At 34.7% G+C, this 20086-nt stretch overlaps 1 protein-coding gene across 1 annotated transcript in view; it reads left to right on the top strand.

The window, feature by feature from the left end:
* The window catches only part of COL4A5 (collagen type IV alpha 5 chain), a gene marked incomplete at its 3' end in the record, with an annotated part of 248542 nt that extends 229367 nt beyond the window's left edge, over positions 1-19175 (top strand). Inside the window, exons 38-44 of the mRNA XM_008072191.2 lie at positions 6527-6607; positions 7251-7349; positions 7884-7934; positions 9637-9822; positions 11888-11896; positions 16287-16295; positions 19029-19175. Coding sequence (XP_008070382.1) covers positions 6527-6607; positions 7251-7349; positions 7884-7934; positions 9637-9822; positions 11888-11896; positions 16287-16295; positions 19029-19175 — 582 coding nt within the window. The remainder of the gene's footprint in view (positions 1-6526; positions 6608-7250; positions 7350-7883; positions 7935-9636; positions 9823-11887; positions 11897-16286; positions 16296-19028) is intronic.
* Between the last annotated feature and the right edge of the window lie 911 nt (positions 19176-20086).

Below are 20086 nucleotides of genomic sequence, written 5' to 3'. Positions count from 1 at the left end.
CCGCGCCCAGCTGATTTTTTGATTTATTGTACAGATGAAGTCTCGCTGCCCAGGCGGGTCTCGAACCTGCGGGCTCAAGGAATCCACTCACCTCAGCCTCCCAAAGGCGCGGGATTACAGGCTGAGCCACCGAGCCCGGCTCCAGAACAAATTTTTATATTTTCGGTGTTCTACCTTCCTAAGTTTCAAACTTTCATTTGGTGTCATTCACTAAAGTCTGATATTTTTCCACTATCATTTATTGTAAAGTGATTTTATTGGTGACAAATTTTCTCACATTTAATTTATTTGAGAATGTCTTTATTTTGTTTCATTTTAAAGAAATTTTCACTGGAGCTAAAAGTCAATTATTGATTTTTTTCAGCACTTTAAGTATTTCACTTCTTTTGGTTTCTGTTCTGTCTGAGAATGAATTGGCAATTATTTTTATTGTTTTTCTCCTTCATGTTATATCTGTTTTTTCTCTGAATACATTTAAGATTTTCTCTTTGTAATTGGCTTTCAATAGCTTTTTGGGATTAGTTTTTATTGTATTTATTCCACCTTGTATTCATTGATATTCCTGGAGCTGCAGAGTTGTTTTTTTAATAACTTTGAAAAATCCCAGCTATTGTATCTTTATATACAATCATGCATTGCATAACAATATTTTGATCAATGACAACCCATATATATGGTGGTGGTCCCATAAGATTATAATGGAGCTGAAAATTTCCTGTCCCTAGTGATATCATAGCTATAGTAATGTAGTAGCACAATGTATTTGTCATATGTTTGTGGTGATGCTCATATATACAAACCTACCAATCAAATAAAATTATAGCACATACAATTATGTATAATATATAATACTTGATAATAAAAGACTATGTTACTGGTTTATGTATTTATTATACAGTATTTTTTATGATTATTTTAGAGTGTACTTCTTCTACGTATTAAAAAACAAGTTAATTGTAAAACAGCCTCAGGCAGATCCTTCAGGGAGTTTTCTAGATGAAGGTATTGTTATTATAAGAGATGACAGCTCCATGTGTGTTATTGCCCCGAAGACCTTCTAGTGGGACAAAATATGGAGGTGAAAGACAGTGATATTAATAATCCTGATCCTGTGTAGGCCTAGGTTAATGAATGTGTTTTTCTTCATTTTTAACAAAAAAAGTAAAATAATAAATAATTTAAAATAGAGAAAAGCTTATAGAATAAAAATATAAAGGTAAAAAATTTTTACCACATGCAATGTGTTTGTAATTTAAGCTTTGTATTGTGAAAAAAGAATTAGAAAGTTAAAACAACAAATTTATAAAGTAAAAAAGTTACAGTGAACTAAGGCTAATTTATTATTAAAGAATGTAAATATTTTATATATGTAGGATAGCCTGAATGTACAGTGTTTATAAAGTCTATAGTAGTATACAGTAATGTCCTAGATCTTCAGTTTACTCATCACTTGCTCATTGACTCACCCAGAGCAATTTCCAGTCCTGCAAATTCTATTCATGGTAAATGCCCTACACAGTTATACTATTTTTATCTTTTATATCATATTTTTACTGTATCTTTTATAGTCAGGTATATTTCGATACACAGATACTTACCATTATGTTACAATTGCCTGTAGTATTCAATACAATTACATGCTATACAGGTTTATACCCTAGGAATAATAGGCTATACCATATAACCTAGGTGTGTAGCAGACTATACCATCTAAGTTTGTGTAGGTACACTCTATGATGGTCACACAATGACAGAATCGCCTAACAACTCATTTCTCAGAACGCATCTCAGTTGTTAAGTGATGCATAACTGTATTTCTCCTGTCACATTTTATCCTCTTCTTTTAGGAATGCAATTATATGCACATTATATCACTTAATATTGTTTCATAGGTCACTGAGGCTCTAGACGTATATTTTTTTCACCTATACTCTTCCTGTGCTTAAATTTGGATAATTTTTATTTACTACCTTCAAATTTACTGATACTTTTTTTCTGATATGTTCAATATTCTGTTAATCTCCACACAAAATTTTAATTTCCATTTGATTCTTTCTTGAATTACCATTTTTTCACTCATTATATACATCTTTGCTTGCAGATTCTTTAACATCTTACAGCTATTTTATTTTTTTCAGTCAAAGTCTCACTCAAGCTGGAGTGCAGTGGCATGCTCACAGTTACTGCAGCCTCAACCTGTTAGGCTCAGGCAATCCTTCTGTCTCAGCCTTCCAAGTAGCTAGAACTTCAGGCATGCACCACCATGGCCGGCTGATTTTTTCGATTTATTGTTTTGATTTATTGTAGAGACGAGGTCTCACCATGTTGTCCAGGCTGTTCTCGAACCCCTGGGCTCAGGCAATCCTCTTGCATCCATCTCCCAAAGTGCAGGGATTATAGGCATGAGCCACCGCACCCGACTTCTTATAGGTATTTTAATTTTTTTTTATTTTTTGCTTATTCATACATTCCAGATAGCCATGAGTTTATTTCTATTGGAAATATTTTTTTTCTTTTGGATAAGAGTCACATTTTCAAATTTCTTCACATCTGGTCTTTTTTAAATTATAGATTGAATGCTGTGGATAGTATAGTGTTGAAATTCTGGATTCTATTAAATTTCATGAAGAGTGCCAAATATTGTTTCAGCAGGCAGTTCAATTAACCAGAAAATCAACTTGATGTTTCAGTGATGGAGTTTTAGACTTTGTTACAGCAGGGCTATTTCCATTGCCCCTGGTCTTAGGTGTGTCCCTTAAATCTGGTATATGGGCTTTACTCTTAATGTGTGACTCTTCTGGGGTCATTTCTTTTGAAAATTTTCATTTCATATTTCTTATTTCTTATAGTGAAGTCTGTTGGCAGCAAATTATCTTAGCTATCCTTCATTTAAAAATTCTTCAGTTGTGCTTTCATTTGTTGTCGAGCTATATGACAGAATACTAAGATCCTTGCCACCAAGATTCCTGGCCCCTGGTTATTCAGTCAAAGACTAATGTAGGTACCGCTGTGGAAAAATTTTACAGATATGATTAAACTCTCAAATCAGTTGATTTAAGATATGAAGGTAGTTTTAGTGGACCTATTCTTTTTTTTTTTTTTTTTTTGAGTTGGAGTCTCACTCTGTTGCCCAGGCTGGAGTGCAGTGGCATGCTCATGGCCACCGCGGACTTGACCTGCTGGGCTCAGGCGATTCTTCCTCCTCAGCCTTCCAAGTAGCTGGAACTACAGGCACGTGCTACTATGTCAGCTTATTTTTGTGATTTATTGTAGAGACGATGTCTCACCAAGTTGTCCAGGCTGATCTCGAACGCCTGAGCTCAGGCAGTCCTCTCGCTTCAGCCTCCCAAAGTGCTAGGATTACAGGCTTCAACCACCGTGCCTGGCCTCAGTGGGCTTATTCTAGTCCCGAGAGTTCTTTGAAAGCGAGTGTTTTCTCCAACTGGTGGCTGAAGAGGAAGTCAGAGAGATTCAGAGCATGTGAGGGATTTCACATAAGAGAGGATCTCCATGGCTGAGATGGAGAAGGTCCTTGAAATAGAAATGCAAGTGACCTCCAGGACCTGAGAATGGTTTCTGGCAGCCAGTTAACAAGGAAACAGGGACCTCAGTCTTGTTTCCCCAAGGAACTAAATTTAGCTGGCAACCTGAGTGAGCTTGGAGGTACATCTTTTCCCATAGCTTCCAGATAAGAGCCTAGCCAAACCAACAGCTTGATTTTGGCTTTGTGAGATGCTAAGCAGAGAGCCCATCTCATCTATGCCCAGAATGTTGCCTACAGAAACTGCGAGATAATAAATGGGTATTGTCTTAAGTCATTAAGTTGGGGTAATTTGTTACGTAGCAGTAGAAAACTAATGCATTGCTCTTCTGGTCATTCTTCAAGTTTTGACTTCCCTTCCGAATATACCTGTTAGTGCTTACTTTAGAGTTCTTGAATAGTTGCTTTTTGTATTCTGTCCAGTTTTTATTATAATTAGTGTGACAACAAAGAGTCTGTAGTGGGCTTATTCTATCTTGACTGACCTCAAACATCATTAGGGGGTAAATTTAATAACATAATTCCCCATGTGTATTTACTGAAAACTATAAAACCTGCTATAAGAAAAGTTTAAATACCAACATAAATGAAGATATAGATCATATTTATGGGCTGGAAGATCAAAATTGTTAAAAATGCTAGTTGTCCCCAAAGTGATCCATAGATTAGAAGTGATTCCAGTTAATAACCCAACTTTTTGTTTTGTTTTGTTTTTTAACAATTGGCAAGCAGATTCTAAAATGTATAAGGGAGGACCCGCCCAAAAAACAGAATTTATTTATCAAAAAATGTGTATTTATTCTTACACGTTTAACCTTTAGTCACCTTCAAAGTACTCCTTGTTTGTTGCAATACATCTGTCAAGATGCTTTTTCCACTGCTCAGAACAGTTTTTGAAGTTGTCCATTTTGATGCCTTTTAGTCCTTCTGCTGTTTTTTGTTTCACTTCTTCCACATCGGCAAAATGTTTCCATTTGAGAACTTTTTTCATCCAGGGAAACAAGAAAACATCACTTGGGGTGAGATCAGGTGAATAGCAAGGGTGGAACAAGAGGGTCATGTTGGTTTTGGTTGAAAACTGCTGAACACTCAGCGTGATGTGGGCAGGTGCGCTCATAAATCACCCATCATGAAATGGGCAAACGTGCTGAAAGAATCTTAAAAAAAAAAAAAAGTCACTGAAGCTGAATGCAGCTTCTCACAACAACACTAACTGGTACGCTGATGCTAATGGGTTCCTAGAACACTTACATAGCCAGGGAAGACTGTACTAGAAGGGGCCCACCCTCCAAAAAATAACTCTGGATTTTTTTTGGTTCCCCTTCATATATGGAAGGGATATAGATTACCCAAAACAATATTGAAAAGGTAAATGGAAGATTTTCATTACTTGATTTTAAGATACAGTTATTAAGGCAGTGTGTTACTTGCATAAAAATTGATACATAGATCCATGGAAAAGAATATGGAGCATAGAAAGAGACTCATATTATGCAGTAACTTGACTTCTGGTAAAGATACCAAAGAAATTCAACAGAGAAAGCAGTCTTCAGCAAATGGTCCTGTAACATCCAGATGTTCATATGGGGATAAAAATGAAATTCAACTCATATATTACATAATGTAGAAAAAATATTTTGAAGTCTATCTTAATCCAAATATAAAAGCTAAAACCATATTTTCATGACTTGGAGTAGGCCAAGTTTTCTTAGAATACAGAAAGCAGTAATTGTAAAAGAAAAGGAATTCACCCATATATTAAATTTAAAATGTAAAACTTTTGTTCATCAAAAGACACCACTAGGAATATGAATAGGAAAGCCACAGGCTAGGAGAAAATATTTGCAGAATATACATCTGACAGATGACTAATATTTGGGATATTTAAAGACCTTCTACATCTCAATAATAGCAGGACAAACACTCAATTTTGAAAAATGGACATATTTCACAAAAGAATATATATGAATGGCAATAAGCACATGAAAAGGTCATCAATGTCACTATCCATTAAAGAAATACAAATTGAAATCACAATGAGGTAGCTCTACATATCTACCAGAATGGCTATTATTAAAGCAACTGATATTATGTAGGCTGTGCAAAAATTTGAAACTGGAATTCCCACATATTGTTGTGAGTGTAAAATGATTAGGCAGTTTTTATAAAACACAAGGTACACTTACTTTTTGACTTAGCAATTCCACTCCTTGGTATCTACCCAAGGTAAATTAAGACATATGTCCCCAAAAAGACCTGTGAGAAATATCCATAGATGCTTTATTTATAATAGCTAAAAACTGGGAATAGAACAGGTTTTCATAAATAGGAAGATGAATATTCATAATAGCTAAAACCTGGCAACAACCCAAATGTCCAAAAACATGAATTGAATTTAAAAAGTGTGGTATACTCATACAATGGAATCCTACAAAATCTACCAATGTAATGTGGTGGTAGTTATTTTTATGTTTTTGAATATATAATAATGCTGGCTTCTGAATAAATACATTTAAAATATAAAAGTTTTTTTTTGTTGTTGTTTTTTTTTGAGTTGGAGTCTCACTCTGTCGCCCAGACTGGAGTGCAGTGGCCGCTCCCAGCCACTGCAGCCTCGACCTGCTGGGCTCCGGCGATCCTTCCGCCTCAGCCTTCCAAGTAGCCGGAATTACAGGCATGCGCTACCACACCCGGCTGATTTTTTGATTTATTATAGAGATGAGGTCTCGCTGCCCAGACGGGTCTCGAACCTGCAGGCTCAGGCAATCCACTCACCTCAGCCTCCCAAAGGCATGGGATTACAGGCTGAGCCACCGAGCCTGGCTTAAAAGTATTTTTTTAAATGGCTAACAAACACCAGCATCTTTTGGGTTCCTTTTTGTTCTTTGCTGTATCTATGCTAACCCTGTAAATTGTAAGTTTGAATTGTAGTTCTTAAAGCAATATAGTTTTTCTTTTATTTTTAAATTGAGCTTTTTACTCTAGGACCCCCAGGACCTCCTGGACCAAAAGGTATTAATGGCCCTCCTGGGAACCCTGGCCTTCCAGGAGAACCTGGTCCTATAGGTAAGCATTAAAAGTAAGCGTTTGCTCTTTTGTAAAACTAAGGCTTATCATATTTGTTTTGGGAAAGTTAAATTATATTCACTTTGGGAAAGTCAAAACATATTCAGTTGTGAATGTTTCAAGCGAAGGAAACATGGTGATCATTCAATTAACACTGCCTGTTAGGTACAAAGTGAACAACTCTTAATAAAAAGTACTTTAAATTGTCATTATGAGATCTTATTTTCTAGGTTCAACTTTTCCAGGGAAAGTTAATTCAAGTGTCCTGTAACAGAAGCTCTGATTTTTTTATAATGACAAGCAGTAGCAATTTTTGTTTTGTTTATTGATTTCTAAAGTTCATCGCTTTCTTGGCCCCATATGAAGCCTGTAATGTACCCCACCAGCCCTTGAACCTCAATCTCTTGGATATTCTAAAGCCATATTAAAATAAAGAACTGAAAAATTTTAGATGTGGGTGACTTTTTCTTATTTTTATTATCTTCCTTCATTTTTATGACATTTCGTGATTCAAGGAAGTGTCTCAGAAACACTTTGTGTCTTTTGGATATAACAGTTCTAAGCCAATGTAGAAATAATGGGACATATGGAAGGAAAAGGGAGTGGAAAAGCTGCGTGTAACCTGCTGTGCTTTATTCTTCAGGTGGTGGAGGTCGTCCTGGGCCACCAGGGTCTCCTGGTGAAAAAGGTAAACCAGGTCAAGATGGTATTCCTGGCCCAGCTGGACAGAAGGGTGAACCAGGTGCTGAAATTTTTTTTCATTTTTTTCCAAATTTTCTAATTTCCTTCTTATCTACTTTAACTTGGCCTTTTTCTTACTCACAGTGAAATTATATATTTTTTTCTTATCTTCTAAGCAGCCACATACTTTTCTTTCCCTAATTACCTTCTTCCTATTGATCCTGAGAATATTAGCTCATGTTTGTTGATCAGGTTGTCTTTCTCCTACAAAAAAATTCATATCCTTTCTTGTCCAGTTGTTTACATCAAGAAGTTACCCAGCATTTTCAAATTTCTGCATGTTCTACTATGTAATCTATATTTCATGTATGTATTTTCATACAAGTATATAAAGTTATTTAATACTCCATCATAAATAGAATATATGTTTATTTAGCTTTCTCATGTTAGCATTGTAGTTCTGTATTAGAAATAAATCTGCATATTTCATATAATATGCATTGGTGTTCTTAGTAAAAATCTCATGATCTGAAAATAATTTGTCCTTGTTTCACCTATTATTATCCACTTGAATTTTTTTTTAATACTCTGACAGGTCAACCAGGCTTTGGAATCCCAGGACCTCCTGGACTCCCAGGACTTTCTGGTAAACCTTAATAAAATATGCTTAATCAATCCATGAAATGACAATATTCTCTAAGGCATTTGTTTTTCCATCTTTACCATTTGCTGTTATAAAATGCACATAAAAACCCAGATAATGCAAAACTAGACTTACACTTTAAAGCATTTATTATTTAGCAACTTAGTATAAGAAGTTATGCTATAAAAATGCATCCCTAGCCGGGCTCGGTGGCTCAACCTGTAATCCCACGCTTTGGGAGGCTGAGATGAGTGGATTGCCTGAGCCCGCGGGTTCGAGACTCACCTGGGCAACTTGGCGAGACCTCATCTCTACAATAGATCAAAAAAATTAGCCGGGCGTGATAGCGCATGCCTGTAGTTCCAGCTACTTGGAAGGCTGAGGCGGAAGGATCGTCAGAGCCCAGCAGGTCGAGGCTGCTGTGGCTGGGAGCGGCCACTGCACTCCAGTCTGAGTGACAGAGTGAGACTCCAACTAAAAAAAAAAAAAAAAATGCATCCCTTAAGGAAATTCACATGCATATATCTCTTCATTGACTTCAGAAATAAATGCTGAGGAAATGATAAAGAGAGAAGGCAAAATTGTAAGAAGAGGTAGATTTCACTGCATTTTAAAAAACACGTTAAGCTAGGGGAAAAAGATATTCTTTTCTCCCCATGGAAACAATATCAAGATAAGGAAACTCTATAGAAATACATACCAGTAATAAAAATGTTTCTTGAAAGCTTCATCTTAATATATGTTTTGCATATTTAGATGATTATTTGCACACGTACATCTGCTTTCCCTCTCTTATGTTTACTCTCACTGAAAGTACTAAATAGCTAATAGAGAGACTGAACCTGCTTACAGATATGTATGTTTATGTTCTGAAATTACTACTGACTATTCTATGGAGGCTTTTCTCAAACCACACATAGATATTCTGCTATCTTCCTCATGATCCCAACATGAAAATTATTACTTTGATGTGCTACTATTATATTTCTCTTAAACAGTGTTGTAGAAAAAGTGTTGAAAATAGTTTGTCTAGACTGTGATTATAAGTATTAGGTAGAATGTTCTTCAAGGATACATAGCAACCATTGAAAATACATATATTTTATTAGTCTCAAAATTAGACTCAAAATATTTGTTTTAAAATTTTCTCTGGCCATATTGAAACTGTTCTTGAAAATGCTTTATACTATTTTTATTTTTTCTATCTATTTTTTTGACAACTGCTGGTCATGGGATCATTGTTCTATGTCTCAATACAAAGGGTACCTTTTAGGATGAAAGCTATTATTGTTTTTACATTTCTTTTTAAAACAATTTTTTTATATCTTTTAATTTTTTTATTTTAAAGATGTGGGGTACAATTCAGAGTTTGGTATACAAATGTTCATTATGCAGGTAACCTTGTTGATGAGGCATGCCACCCCTCCCCCGGCAGATTCCCACTACTGCTGATCCCGCATCCCTCCCACTCCCTGGCAGTTTCCCACTACTATGTGTATTCCAATAAACACTTCTGATAACAGATGCATATCTATTTAATAGGAAGAATTGTTTTCTGGGTGAGTTTGAGATTTGGTGGGAGATAGATATAACCCTTGTGAATTCCATTAATTGCTCTCATAGATGTGAATAGCTTTAGCTTTATAGACAAGCCTGTAACTCAGTATTATTTAATGTGCTCTTTAATGTCACTTTATTTTCATAGGTCAAAAGGGTGATGGAGGATTACCTGGCATGCCAGGAAACCCTGGCCTTCCAGGCCCAAAGGGTGAATCAGGCTCTCACGGTTTCCCTGGTGTGCAGGGTCCCCCAGGCCCTCCTGGTTCTCCAGGTCCAGCTCTGGAAGGGCCAAAAGGCAGCCCTGGGCCCCAAGGTCCTCCTGGGAGGCCAGGTATGTCCATGAGTGGTAGGGGAATGGTCTATTTATTAGTTGATTTATTTCATTTTGCTGACAGGTCATTCAGTCTTTAAGACTTTAAAAATTCCCAGTACTTTGGGACTCTGAGGCGAGAGGATAACCTGAGCCCACAGGTTCGAAACCAGCCTGGGCAACATGGCGAGACCTCATCTCTACAATAAATTTTTTTAAAAAAATTAGCCGGGCACAGTGGCACACACCTGTGGTTCCAGCTACTTGGAAGGCTGAAGTGGAAGGATCACCTGAGCCCAGCAGGTCGAGGCTGCAGTGGTAGTGAGGGTGCCACTGCACTCCAGCCTGGGTGACAGAGTGAGACTCTGACTCAAAAAAAAAAAAAAAAGGAAAAAAAAAGATTTTAGAATTTGTAATGTAAGAACTTCTTACAAGTAAGTATCTTGGTTTATACCTAACTCCATCCATTTTCATGGCATCTAATAATTCTTTTTAGAAATACCTTTTATCATTTGCTTGAAGTTGAAGTAAAACAAAACAACCCGGAAGAAAAGAAGGAAATTGACGTTTTATTAATCTTGTTATTAAACATAAAACTATACTGATAACCTGGCAGCAAAATGCCATCTGCATTTTTAAATGTGAGCTTCTCAGCATGTCATCACAGAAATCATTTTAGTGATCACCCAATAGATGCTTGTGGTCTATACCAAAAGTATTGCTATGGTTCTGTCATATGATCAGCAAAAGTCACCAGGCGCAATAAAATTTTTTTTATTTTCCATAGGAACTAGGCAATCAAATTTGTCTTCAACATCACAGCATGATCAAATTGACTAGTGATCTCTTCATACCAACTTCATGTCTATACCTCACTTGTCTTGTGTTCACAGCTCTAGTAGTGTCCATTTTGCATCCAATGTTCACCTTTGCACTTTGTGTCTACACTGTGTCATTTCATTTTACTAATTTTGGAAATGCTTGTTTTCATCCTGGATTAATGTTGCTGTGCCTAGTCACTGGTGATAGATTATTAACAGTTTTTTGAGATTTGATATTCAATTTTTATATTTTTGGTAATTGAAAACTTGTTTTTTATTGATTTTTTTTAAATAAGAGAAATCTAAGGTTAAAAAACAAAGTAATTGCCCTTTTAACCTTTGAAAGTCTCTGACATTTAAATAATGCATTTAAAAATGAGAAATTTCCTTTAAGTTACAGTAAAATTGTAGTAAAAGTGATTAGAATTTAAGAAGTGATTGGAGTAAAAGTGATTGGAGTTAATTTTAATATATCCTAAAACATGGATTAAATGGGATCGCATACTGTGTTCAAAGGATTATTTTCAAAACGTGATTTTATCTGATCTGACTTAACTCTTCATAGAAAATACTATTTAAGGTTTTGCCTTTGTTTACTACTGTAGAAAACCAGTGAAAATCTCCTCAGCCACATTAACTCTCTTGCATGTAATGTAAAGAAATGAAGCAAGTATCTTGCTTCGTTTTGCATGCAATCATTCAAATAAACCAAACTGTTATCCTTTTTATATTCTAATCAGCACTGTGGTTATTCATTCTTACCAGTAATGGTTCTCACTGTTGAACATTACTTTGAAATATGGCAGCATAAAGCCATTAGTCACAAAGGTACTTTAAAAATTATCCTTTTTAAAGAATATTAACAAAAGTAGTTAGAAAAACACACACCTGATTAGTGTTTGTGACTTCTCAATTTGTTTCATGAACTATACATTAAAATGGAATTTTAAACCAAATGACTTGTCTAACTGGTTGTTCTTCATCTGAAGTCTCAGTAATGATTATTATAAAAGTAATTTTGGACATTTCAAAATATGCCACATATGCTATTTTCAATTCAGAGTTGATGCTAAGTGGTGATAATTTGGTTTATATACAGATGCATGAACATGAACTTTCAGAGTGTTCTTTTATTGAATTAAACTTTAACTCGAAAGTATTTCATGTAATGATTTTTTAGTTTCTTGATATGTCTAACAATTTTGATATTTTTCCTTTTTGTTAATGATGACATTGGGCCTTGGTGAACTTTGATCCCTATCCAGGTCCTACAGGTTAGCTCCTTAACTCCAAAGTAATAACTGCATGAAGTTTGAAATTTTTCTTATATATTTATATACATATATTTTATGTGTGTGTGTATATATACATATATGTGTGTATGTATATGTGTGCGTGTGTGTGTGTGTGTTTGTATACACCTGTACCTAAGATTTTCAAGTACCTAAGATATATTTTAAGAGCATATATGCCAATTCAATTATTACATGGTGGCCTATCTCTATAAGTTGTTAAGAACTTGTAGAACCTAGTGTTTCTCTCTGTTGGAATGACCAAAAATTTCCTAATTAGGAAAACTAATTTTAATATTTCAAAATTTTTATATTTGTGTCATTTTAATTGAAAATTCATAGTACTCAAAAGAGCATTGTATAATATTTTACCTTTCCTTTGAAGCAGAGTATATTTCTTATGTTTACATAATATCTGTTCATGCAAATGAAATTGAACTATCTTTTAAAAAGATATTCTTTTTTTAAACATGTGTTTTCAGATCCTGCAAATATATAATTCTTGACTTGCCATACCTTTTTCAGGTTTTCAAACCATCCCATCTTCACAATATGGGTTGTCACAAAGTTCTAAATTCTACTATTGTGAAAAAAAGGACTAATAAACACAGAGTTAAAAAATTATATGCAACCAGTACAGATTAGAAGGCTCTTAATCATATTTTCATCATATACATATAAACAGTACACACCAAAGAACAATTACCAAGAGCTACCCAATGGAAAATTGCTGATTCATAGTGAAAGATGTTCTCCCAATCAGCAGAAAAGAACCACACATATTTGAATGTATTTATTATAATTCAAAATAGTCCTTTTCAAATTGATAAGAGGGAGTTAAAAGGGAAAAAAATGTATGCCTCATGAGGTCTGGTTATTCAGAGTAGCAGAACATTTTTTTTCTTATAAATTTAAAATGTATAGTTGTTCAAGATTGGTTTAGGAAGCTATATATTTGTATCTGAATTGATTCCCTAGTCTCTTACTTCCCCACAAATCCATTATTTAATAGAACCAGAGAATGTCAGATCTACATAGGACCTAAGTTCTACCCATGTCAAAGAGAAATTCACTGGACACTTGTTAAAGATGGCAAGATGGATTTTATTCAGGATTATTAAAACAGAAGAGAAAGTACTGCAATAGGAAAGAGAGACTGAGCTCAACTTCAAATACAACAAAGACAAGTGGCCATTTATAGCCAAGGAACAGAGTAAGAGGGTTCGTGATGGAAAATTACTAAGAAGAAACATTAAGCATAGGGGGCTTCTTGCTAAACTGACCTAACAGGATTTTTGCTAAAAATTGAGCAAGGACTTAGACATCAACGATGAGGGATGAGAAACTAGATCAGATATAAAAGCTGGAGGGAATCGCCCCAAACTGATTCGGAAGGGCTCTTGCTGTAACTGTGTTTGTCAGGCCAAAAACAGGGCCCAAGGATCAGGCCTAGTAGAGAAGAGAGCTCCAGAGCCTGTTTAAAGTTGGTCAACCAGAGGGTCTTTGTCACATGAGAAAACTGAGACCCAAAGAAGTTAAGAAGGTTGCTGCAGATGATACTGATACTGGCATAGCTGAGGCTCTGACTTAAGGCTCCCAGTATTCAGTTAAATTTCTATTCTACCAGTAACACCATATCATCCTTCCACAAAGGCTTGATGCCTATGATCTGGCCTTTTTTTCTAGTTATAAATATAAGTGATGGAGCAAAACTGCTTCTGCTGTTTTAGAAGATTCTTAGTCATAGCGGACTGGGCCCTGCATTCACTTTCTTGTTTTCTACTACCTCAAAAGCTTCATCAATCCCTAGTAACTGTGTCTTGTGTTCTTCCTAAATGGATGTTATCAAAAAAAGTAAGATAGTACATGCTGTTTAACTATCACCAAGATAAAGAGAAGACTAGGGGGTACTTTGAAGTAATTTCCCTTGTCTGACCTTCATAGAATTCTGCTACCTTGGTTACTGCTAGACTAAAGTGTTAGCTAGGAGATTCATTTCTTCTGAGGCACTATAAATGTATTCGAAGAAGAAAAAGACAATTAGTCACATTACTTTAAAACCAATTTAGGCTTAACACAGTGGCTCACGCCTATAATCCCAGCACTTAGGGAGGCAAAGGCAAGAGGATTGCTGAGCTCGGGTTTGAGACCAGCCTGAGCAACATGGCGAGAGCTTGTCATTACAATAAATCAAAAAATAAAAATTAGCTGGGCGTGGTGGCTCATGCTTGTGGTTCCAGCTACTTGGAAGGCTGAGGTTGAAGGATCATTTGACCTCAGCAGATCAAGGCTGTGGTGGCCATGAGCGTGCCACTATTCCAGCCTGGGTGACAGAGACTCCGACTCAGCAACAACAACCACAACAAAACAGTTGAACAACTTCTTGTTTACCAAATGTGTGCTCTAAACCACATAGTTGTTGGAACTTGGTCTGTGTGGTGTTGTTTTATCTGCAACAGACGAGGATTACAGCTTTGAGTGGAAACCGAATTTAAAATGTATCAGTCAATTTATCAGTGTATCTTTAATAATTGTCACTTATGTACAAGACTTTAGGCTTTTGTTTTGTTTTTTCTTGTGTGGTTTGAAAAATAATGGATTGAGAGGCTTATACACAAAATTGACTTGGCATATAACTCATTAAAATTAAATTTAGAAAAGAAAGTCTTAAAGTTTTGCTATGATATGATCCAAAGTTTTCCTTGCTACTGACTCAAACTGAAATGTCATAATTCAATTAAATATTCTTCCAAGAGTTATTGTTATTGGTTCTTCTATGTCAAACACACATATAAAATTTCTTTACTCAGCCTCTGAATTATCTTAGGTAGGAATTCTAATTTATTTAACTAATTATGTGTTCAGACTCTGCTCTAAGTATTGTCTTGAGTTAATTTGCTGTATGTGATTTAGAAGCCATGTAAACAAACTGAAACCAATATTTAGCTTTCTAAATTTCAAAGTATTAAATGCTTTAAAAATCTTATTATTAGGCAGTTGTTATAATGTTCTCTATTTACATGGAATACCACCATTTACATTATATAATGTTCTTTTATTATAAGCTCCTTGAGGGCAGAGTTTGGATCTTGCTCATCTTTTGTATTCCCTGTAGCACCTTGCACATGGCAGATATTAGGTCGATACTGTAAACATTAAATTTGATTTTTAAAATAATTCTGTGGGGGAGATTAGGGCAGATAACACTATTCCCATGATGTGGGAAAGAAAACAAGCTCACAAAGATTGAATTGTCCAAAGTCATGTAGTTACTAAGTAGCAGAGTCAAGAATAGATCCTAGGTCTTCTAACTCCCAGGATTCAGTTCTGTAGCACAATTTATTCTCTTTAACATTCAGTGTTTATAAATCATAGCAAGACTTGTAAGAGAAGAAAATTGTGTTTATAATCAATTAACACTAACCAAAGGGCATTCTATTTGTAGGCTTTTTATCTTTTTATTTAATGATCCTTCTTTTAATAGTGAATAGCCTGGCTTAATATGTGCATTGAATAATAATAAAGTAAATGTGATATTTTCTGTGGTTTGGGGTGGGGATATTGCATGCCAAAGTATTTTGAAGCACCCTTTCACTGATAGTCTTCGCATCTTTGGAAAATTTGAATCTTTATTTTCAGGTTTAATAGTGTAAAAATATATATTGGCTTTTTCTCTTTAAGTAACTTATTGCAAATTATAATGCACAGAAGAAAGCCTCCTGATGAATTATGAAAAAAATATAATGTAGTTGTATGGAGTGGTTTTCAAATACAAACAGAAGTGCAGTTGGTAATAGCCACTGGATACCCGTGTTTTGATTTTTCTATTCAGTCACCTGTGATATTTGTATTTTTTGACAATGAGGCCTGTAAAGTTAACTACATCTTCTTAGGGCATTCTGAACATAGCAAGAATTTTGCACCTGGTGTTTCTACTAAAGGATATCAGAAACCAAGATAAACAAACATTTATTCAAATTTACTCCTTTGCTAAAGGAACTGAAGGCTGTCCATGAAATGGTCCTATCTTGCCAACTTTAATGTTTTGAGAAGCTAACCTATGGAAAGCCACAGTAGTAGTGTTAACATGCTATCCTCAGTAGAGTTTTTAATTTTTTAACTTAATATTAAGACCAGTAGCTTATTCTCTAGAAAAAGCTCTATTTGAAAAGGTTTGGCTCTCCATACTTCTATATTGTTCTGTTTGCATACTGATTATGCTGTAGGTATAAGAAATGCTGGCAAAGAAGATTATTGTTTAACTTGTGTTATAATGTGAACCAATTCTAACTCATAATCTTATTTTGTACTGTGTGATGTCTGATACTGCTAACATCGATCTTTGGGCTTTGGTGAACTCTGATCTTCCCAGGTTTTCAAGGTTAGACCCTTCACTAGTCAATTTTTTTAATACTTTGTATGTATAAGAGAAATGCATTTTTTTGCTATAATTCAGAAGTCATTGAAGAATACTGTTATCCCCAAATACTACCTGCTGGGGTTTTAACATTTTGATGAAGGTAATGTAACTTTATAATTGAGTTTTAAATGACATTAGGACTTTGTGGTTGCAATTGTTTATAATAGGTAATAAATACATAAAGACATGTTGAATTTTAAATGGAACTATGCTTATTTTTACCTTCAAAATGGAATTGAGATATTAAGCAAGCATCTGGCCCATTTATAATCTCTGCATATTGACTTTATTTTCTTGAAATTTGGTTACCTCAGATTACCCTGATCTGTGAGTTCATGGTTATATTCAGTAATGAAAGAGAGAAACTATTGAATACTGTTAAAAATAAAATCTATGTTCTTATTGTTATTAATAACTCATTAAACTTGAGGAACTCTAAACATCAGGTCTGAATTGACATGTAAATTTCCCAATATTTCCTTTTAATTGCAAAAAGAGGAGTGCCCTGAATTTTTAAAAATAATACAGTTTTCTGATAACTTTTCAAATTGGAATAGAGGGTCATAAAACATTTCTTTTTTCCGGTCTTAAATCTTACCTTGTCGTTGTTATTAGGATGATTCACAAATAGTTTATTTTTTTCTTAATAAGGTGATTTACTACCTTATTTCTAGTCCAAATTATACGTTACAGATGAAACTAACAAGTTTACTAAACAAACAAACAAAAACAAACCTGGCTAGTGGGAATTGAACACTACAGTTTTTTGTTGTTGTTTTTAAATGTACAATGTACCACAACACTTTATGATTGGGAAGGGAATTTATGTGTTTTGGCGGCCAGGCTAGGGTGACTATATGAATTAAATTACTTAAAGGTAAAACGACTGTTATACTATTTTGAATCTGCTTCCCCTTTCTCATGTGCATGTGATATTATGAAATTACATAGAAATACCTGAACAGTTAAAAATGGGCTCATATTTTAAGATATGTTTTACTTTCAATTTTACTAATAATGAAAGTGATAATAATAATAATAACAATAACTATAATAATAATAAAGCAACTCAACCCTTCCATAGTTTTTACCATGTGCCAGGCACTGTGCTAAGTAATTTATATACGTTATTTTATTAACCTGTTGAAGTATGTGATATCCTTATTTCCATTTTATAGAAGAAGAAATTGATAATCTTGCTAAGGTAAAACAGCAAATGACTAATGGAGCTGATATTCTAACCTAGCATTCTAGCTCCAGAGTCCAGTGTTCTTAATCACTATGTCATTCTGCCTTGTTGGTATTTAGCCATTGATTCTGAGTCTTAAATAGTATTGGGAAGGGAACTGAAGTCCAAATTTTATCTCAGATGGAAAAGATAACCCTTTGCCCCTGTGTAAACATGACCTCAATATTCTAAATGCATACACCTCTGAAAGATCCTTAAAAAATAATCCCTATATATTTTCATTTTTTTGTTGAAATCAATTTAAAAGACAGATTACCAGAGGAGAGAGGATAAAAGTGCTAAATATTGGCTGTTATTTAGGACTTTGCAATTATTTTCTTAAGGCTGATTGTTTAGTCTCAGTCTCAGCCACTAAACACTCTGCAAGTATGTAGCACCTATTTTCCACCTAATGACAAAAGACTTGGCCAAAAATAAGACCACCCTGACTGCTTGATGAATCTGATATCTTTATTCAGAAAAACAGGTTAAAAACATAGCGTAAGGAAAAAAGCTCAGCAAACTTCCATTTTAAATTATTTATTTGCAAGATGCATACAAAATTTTTTCTTCAAAAAAATTTAAAATGTAAACAATATGAAGATATTTTTAAAATGAATCTTTAAAGTACTATATTAAAGCAATATATTCCTAACATTTAAAAAAGTATCTTGTATCTAGCATTTCACTAAAATTAAGTTAAACATTTAGTTTACATAAGTATCTTAATTGCGTAGTAATAAAATCTGAATTAATATAACTACTTACAAATAAAGCAATTTGATTTTAATCACAATGAGATAAATGGCTTGAATCCCTGATTGCCCTGCAGCAGTGATTCTTAGAGTGTGGTTCTGGAACTGGCAGCTTCAGCTTCTACAAGGCACTTGTTAGAATGCAAATTATTGGGCCCCTCTTCCGTCGATTTTCTTTTTTTCCCCTCAATGTTTTTCTTAACACTAGTCAAGGATGAGAAAGACTAGAACAAGGTTTTGATCTGTAACCGACTGTGAAAAATCACTGTGAAAAATCAATTGAGACTGAACCCAAAGCTTTGAAGGTGGGCCCAGGAATCTGTTTTAATAAGCCCTCCAGGTAGTTCTGATGCTTGCACCAATTTGAGAAAGTACCCTACAGCTTCTGTTTCATTTCACTTTTAGTCAAACACTGTGTTAGGAATTAACAGAAGCAAATATTATGTCCTTAGTCCTTTCTTTAGATATAAGTTTGTTGAGTTTAAAATATAATAAAAGGTAAACTAAAAGGGTGTACAAACCAGTGTTAATAACAGAACGAACCTAGTATGATTTATATTAGAAAGGGAGTCAGCATAGGTCTATATAATTTAGTGTAGTCTGGATTTTGTCCTGCAACATAATAGGAAGGTGACTGATATTTTACAAGCCTGACTTTTATGCTACTCTTATGCTATACTGAAATATGGTCATTTGTTGTGCATTATCAAGGTCTACCAGGTCCAGAAGGTCCCCGAGGTCTCCCTGGAAATGGAGGTACTAAAGGAGAGAAGGGAAACCCAGGCCCACCTGGGCAACCTGGCTTGCCTGGTTTGAAAGGAGATCAAGGACCACCAGGACTCCCGGTAGGAAATGGGAGTAAATATGTGATGAGAGAGGAGTATGGGTTTTTACATTTTAAATGAGACTTTTAAGCTGCATCATTTTCATTAGCACTTACTGAGCAAGATTCTATGCATGGCTCACTGGTGAATTCAAGATAAAGTGAAAGGCAAGTTTCCTATAGTTTCCCAAAGAAACTGTTGTAATATAGTTAAAGAGTTCCTCACAAGATACTTTATGTAGAGTCTTTGGTATATATAGTGCTTAGATTTAAAAAGCCTTCATTTCAGTGAAAGCAAATTTATGCAAAAGAGACATGTATATCACAGCATTGCATGTTGATGAGTCCACCTATAGGAAAATAATTATGGTAAATTGAGTGGTAATGTTTTAGGCTTTGAAATTAGAGTTAGGGTCAAATTTCAGTTTCACTGTACACTTCTGCTTTGTACAGTGCTTTGTCTATGAGGAAGACAGACACTCTGGGTTTCTGTCTTCATCTATAAAAGTAGAATAATAGCATATCCACTCTTGTCCTTTCTACATTGGTTTGCATAACTCAGAGAATCACAGTCTTCTTTATGGATCCTCAAGGCTATTTCTATTTATTGGTAGACTTGGCAGCCAACACGGTCTGGATTGTCTTTTAACTGAAGATTGATTTGTAGCAGAAAAAGATATCTACAGTCATGGTCCTTAAATCTTTTCAATATCTAACCTTTTTTTTTCTCATTTCATCACTATTCTTCTAGTTACCTATACTTAAAAATGAACAAATTTACTTTTCTCTTTATTAATTCTTTACTCACTCCATACCTCGTTCTTCTCCCATGTTCCTCTAGTTCACATGTAACCATTCCTGCATTCAAGACTACTATCTGATATGTTTTGTTCCATTAGTTCTCTCTCTTTGTGTGTATGTGTGTATAAATATATATTTCCTGAAA

Source organism: Carlito syrichta, unplaced genomic scaffold (genome assembly GCF_000164805.1).
Source record: "Carlito syrichta isolate Samal-C Ts95f unplaced genomic scaffold, Tarsius_syrichta-2.0.1 Scaffold314870, whole genome shotgun sequence".
In the NCBI taxonomy this organism is placed as follows: domain Eukaryota; kingdom Metazoa; phylum Chordata; class Mammalia; order Primates; family Tarsiidae; genus Carlito; species Carlito syrichta.
Note: the sequence above shows the minus strand (reverse complement) of the source record. Positions and strands in the feature narration are given on the sequence as shown.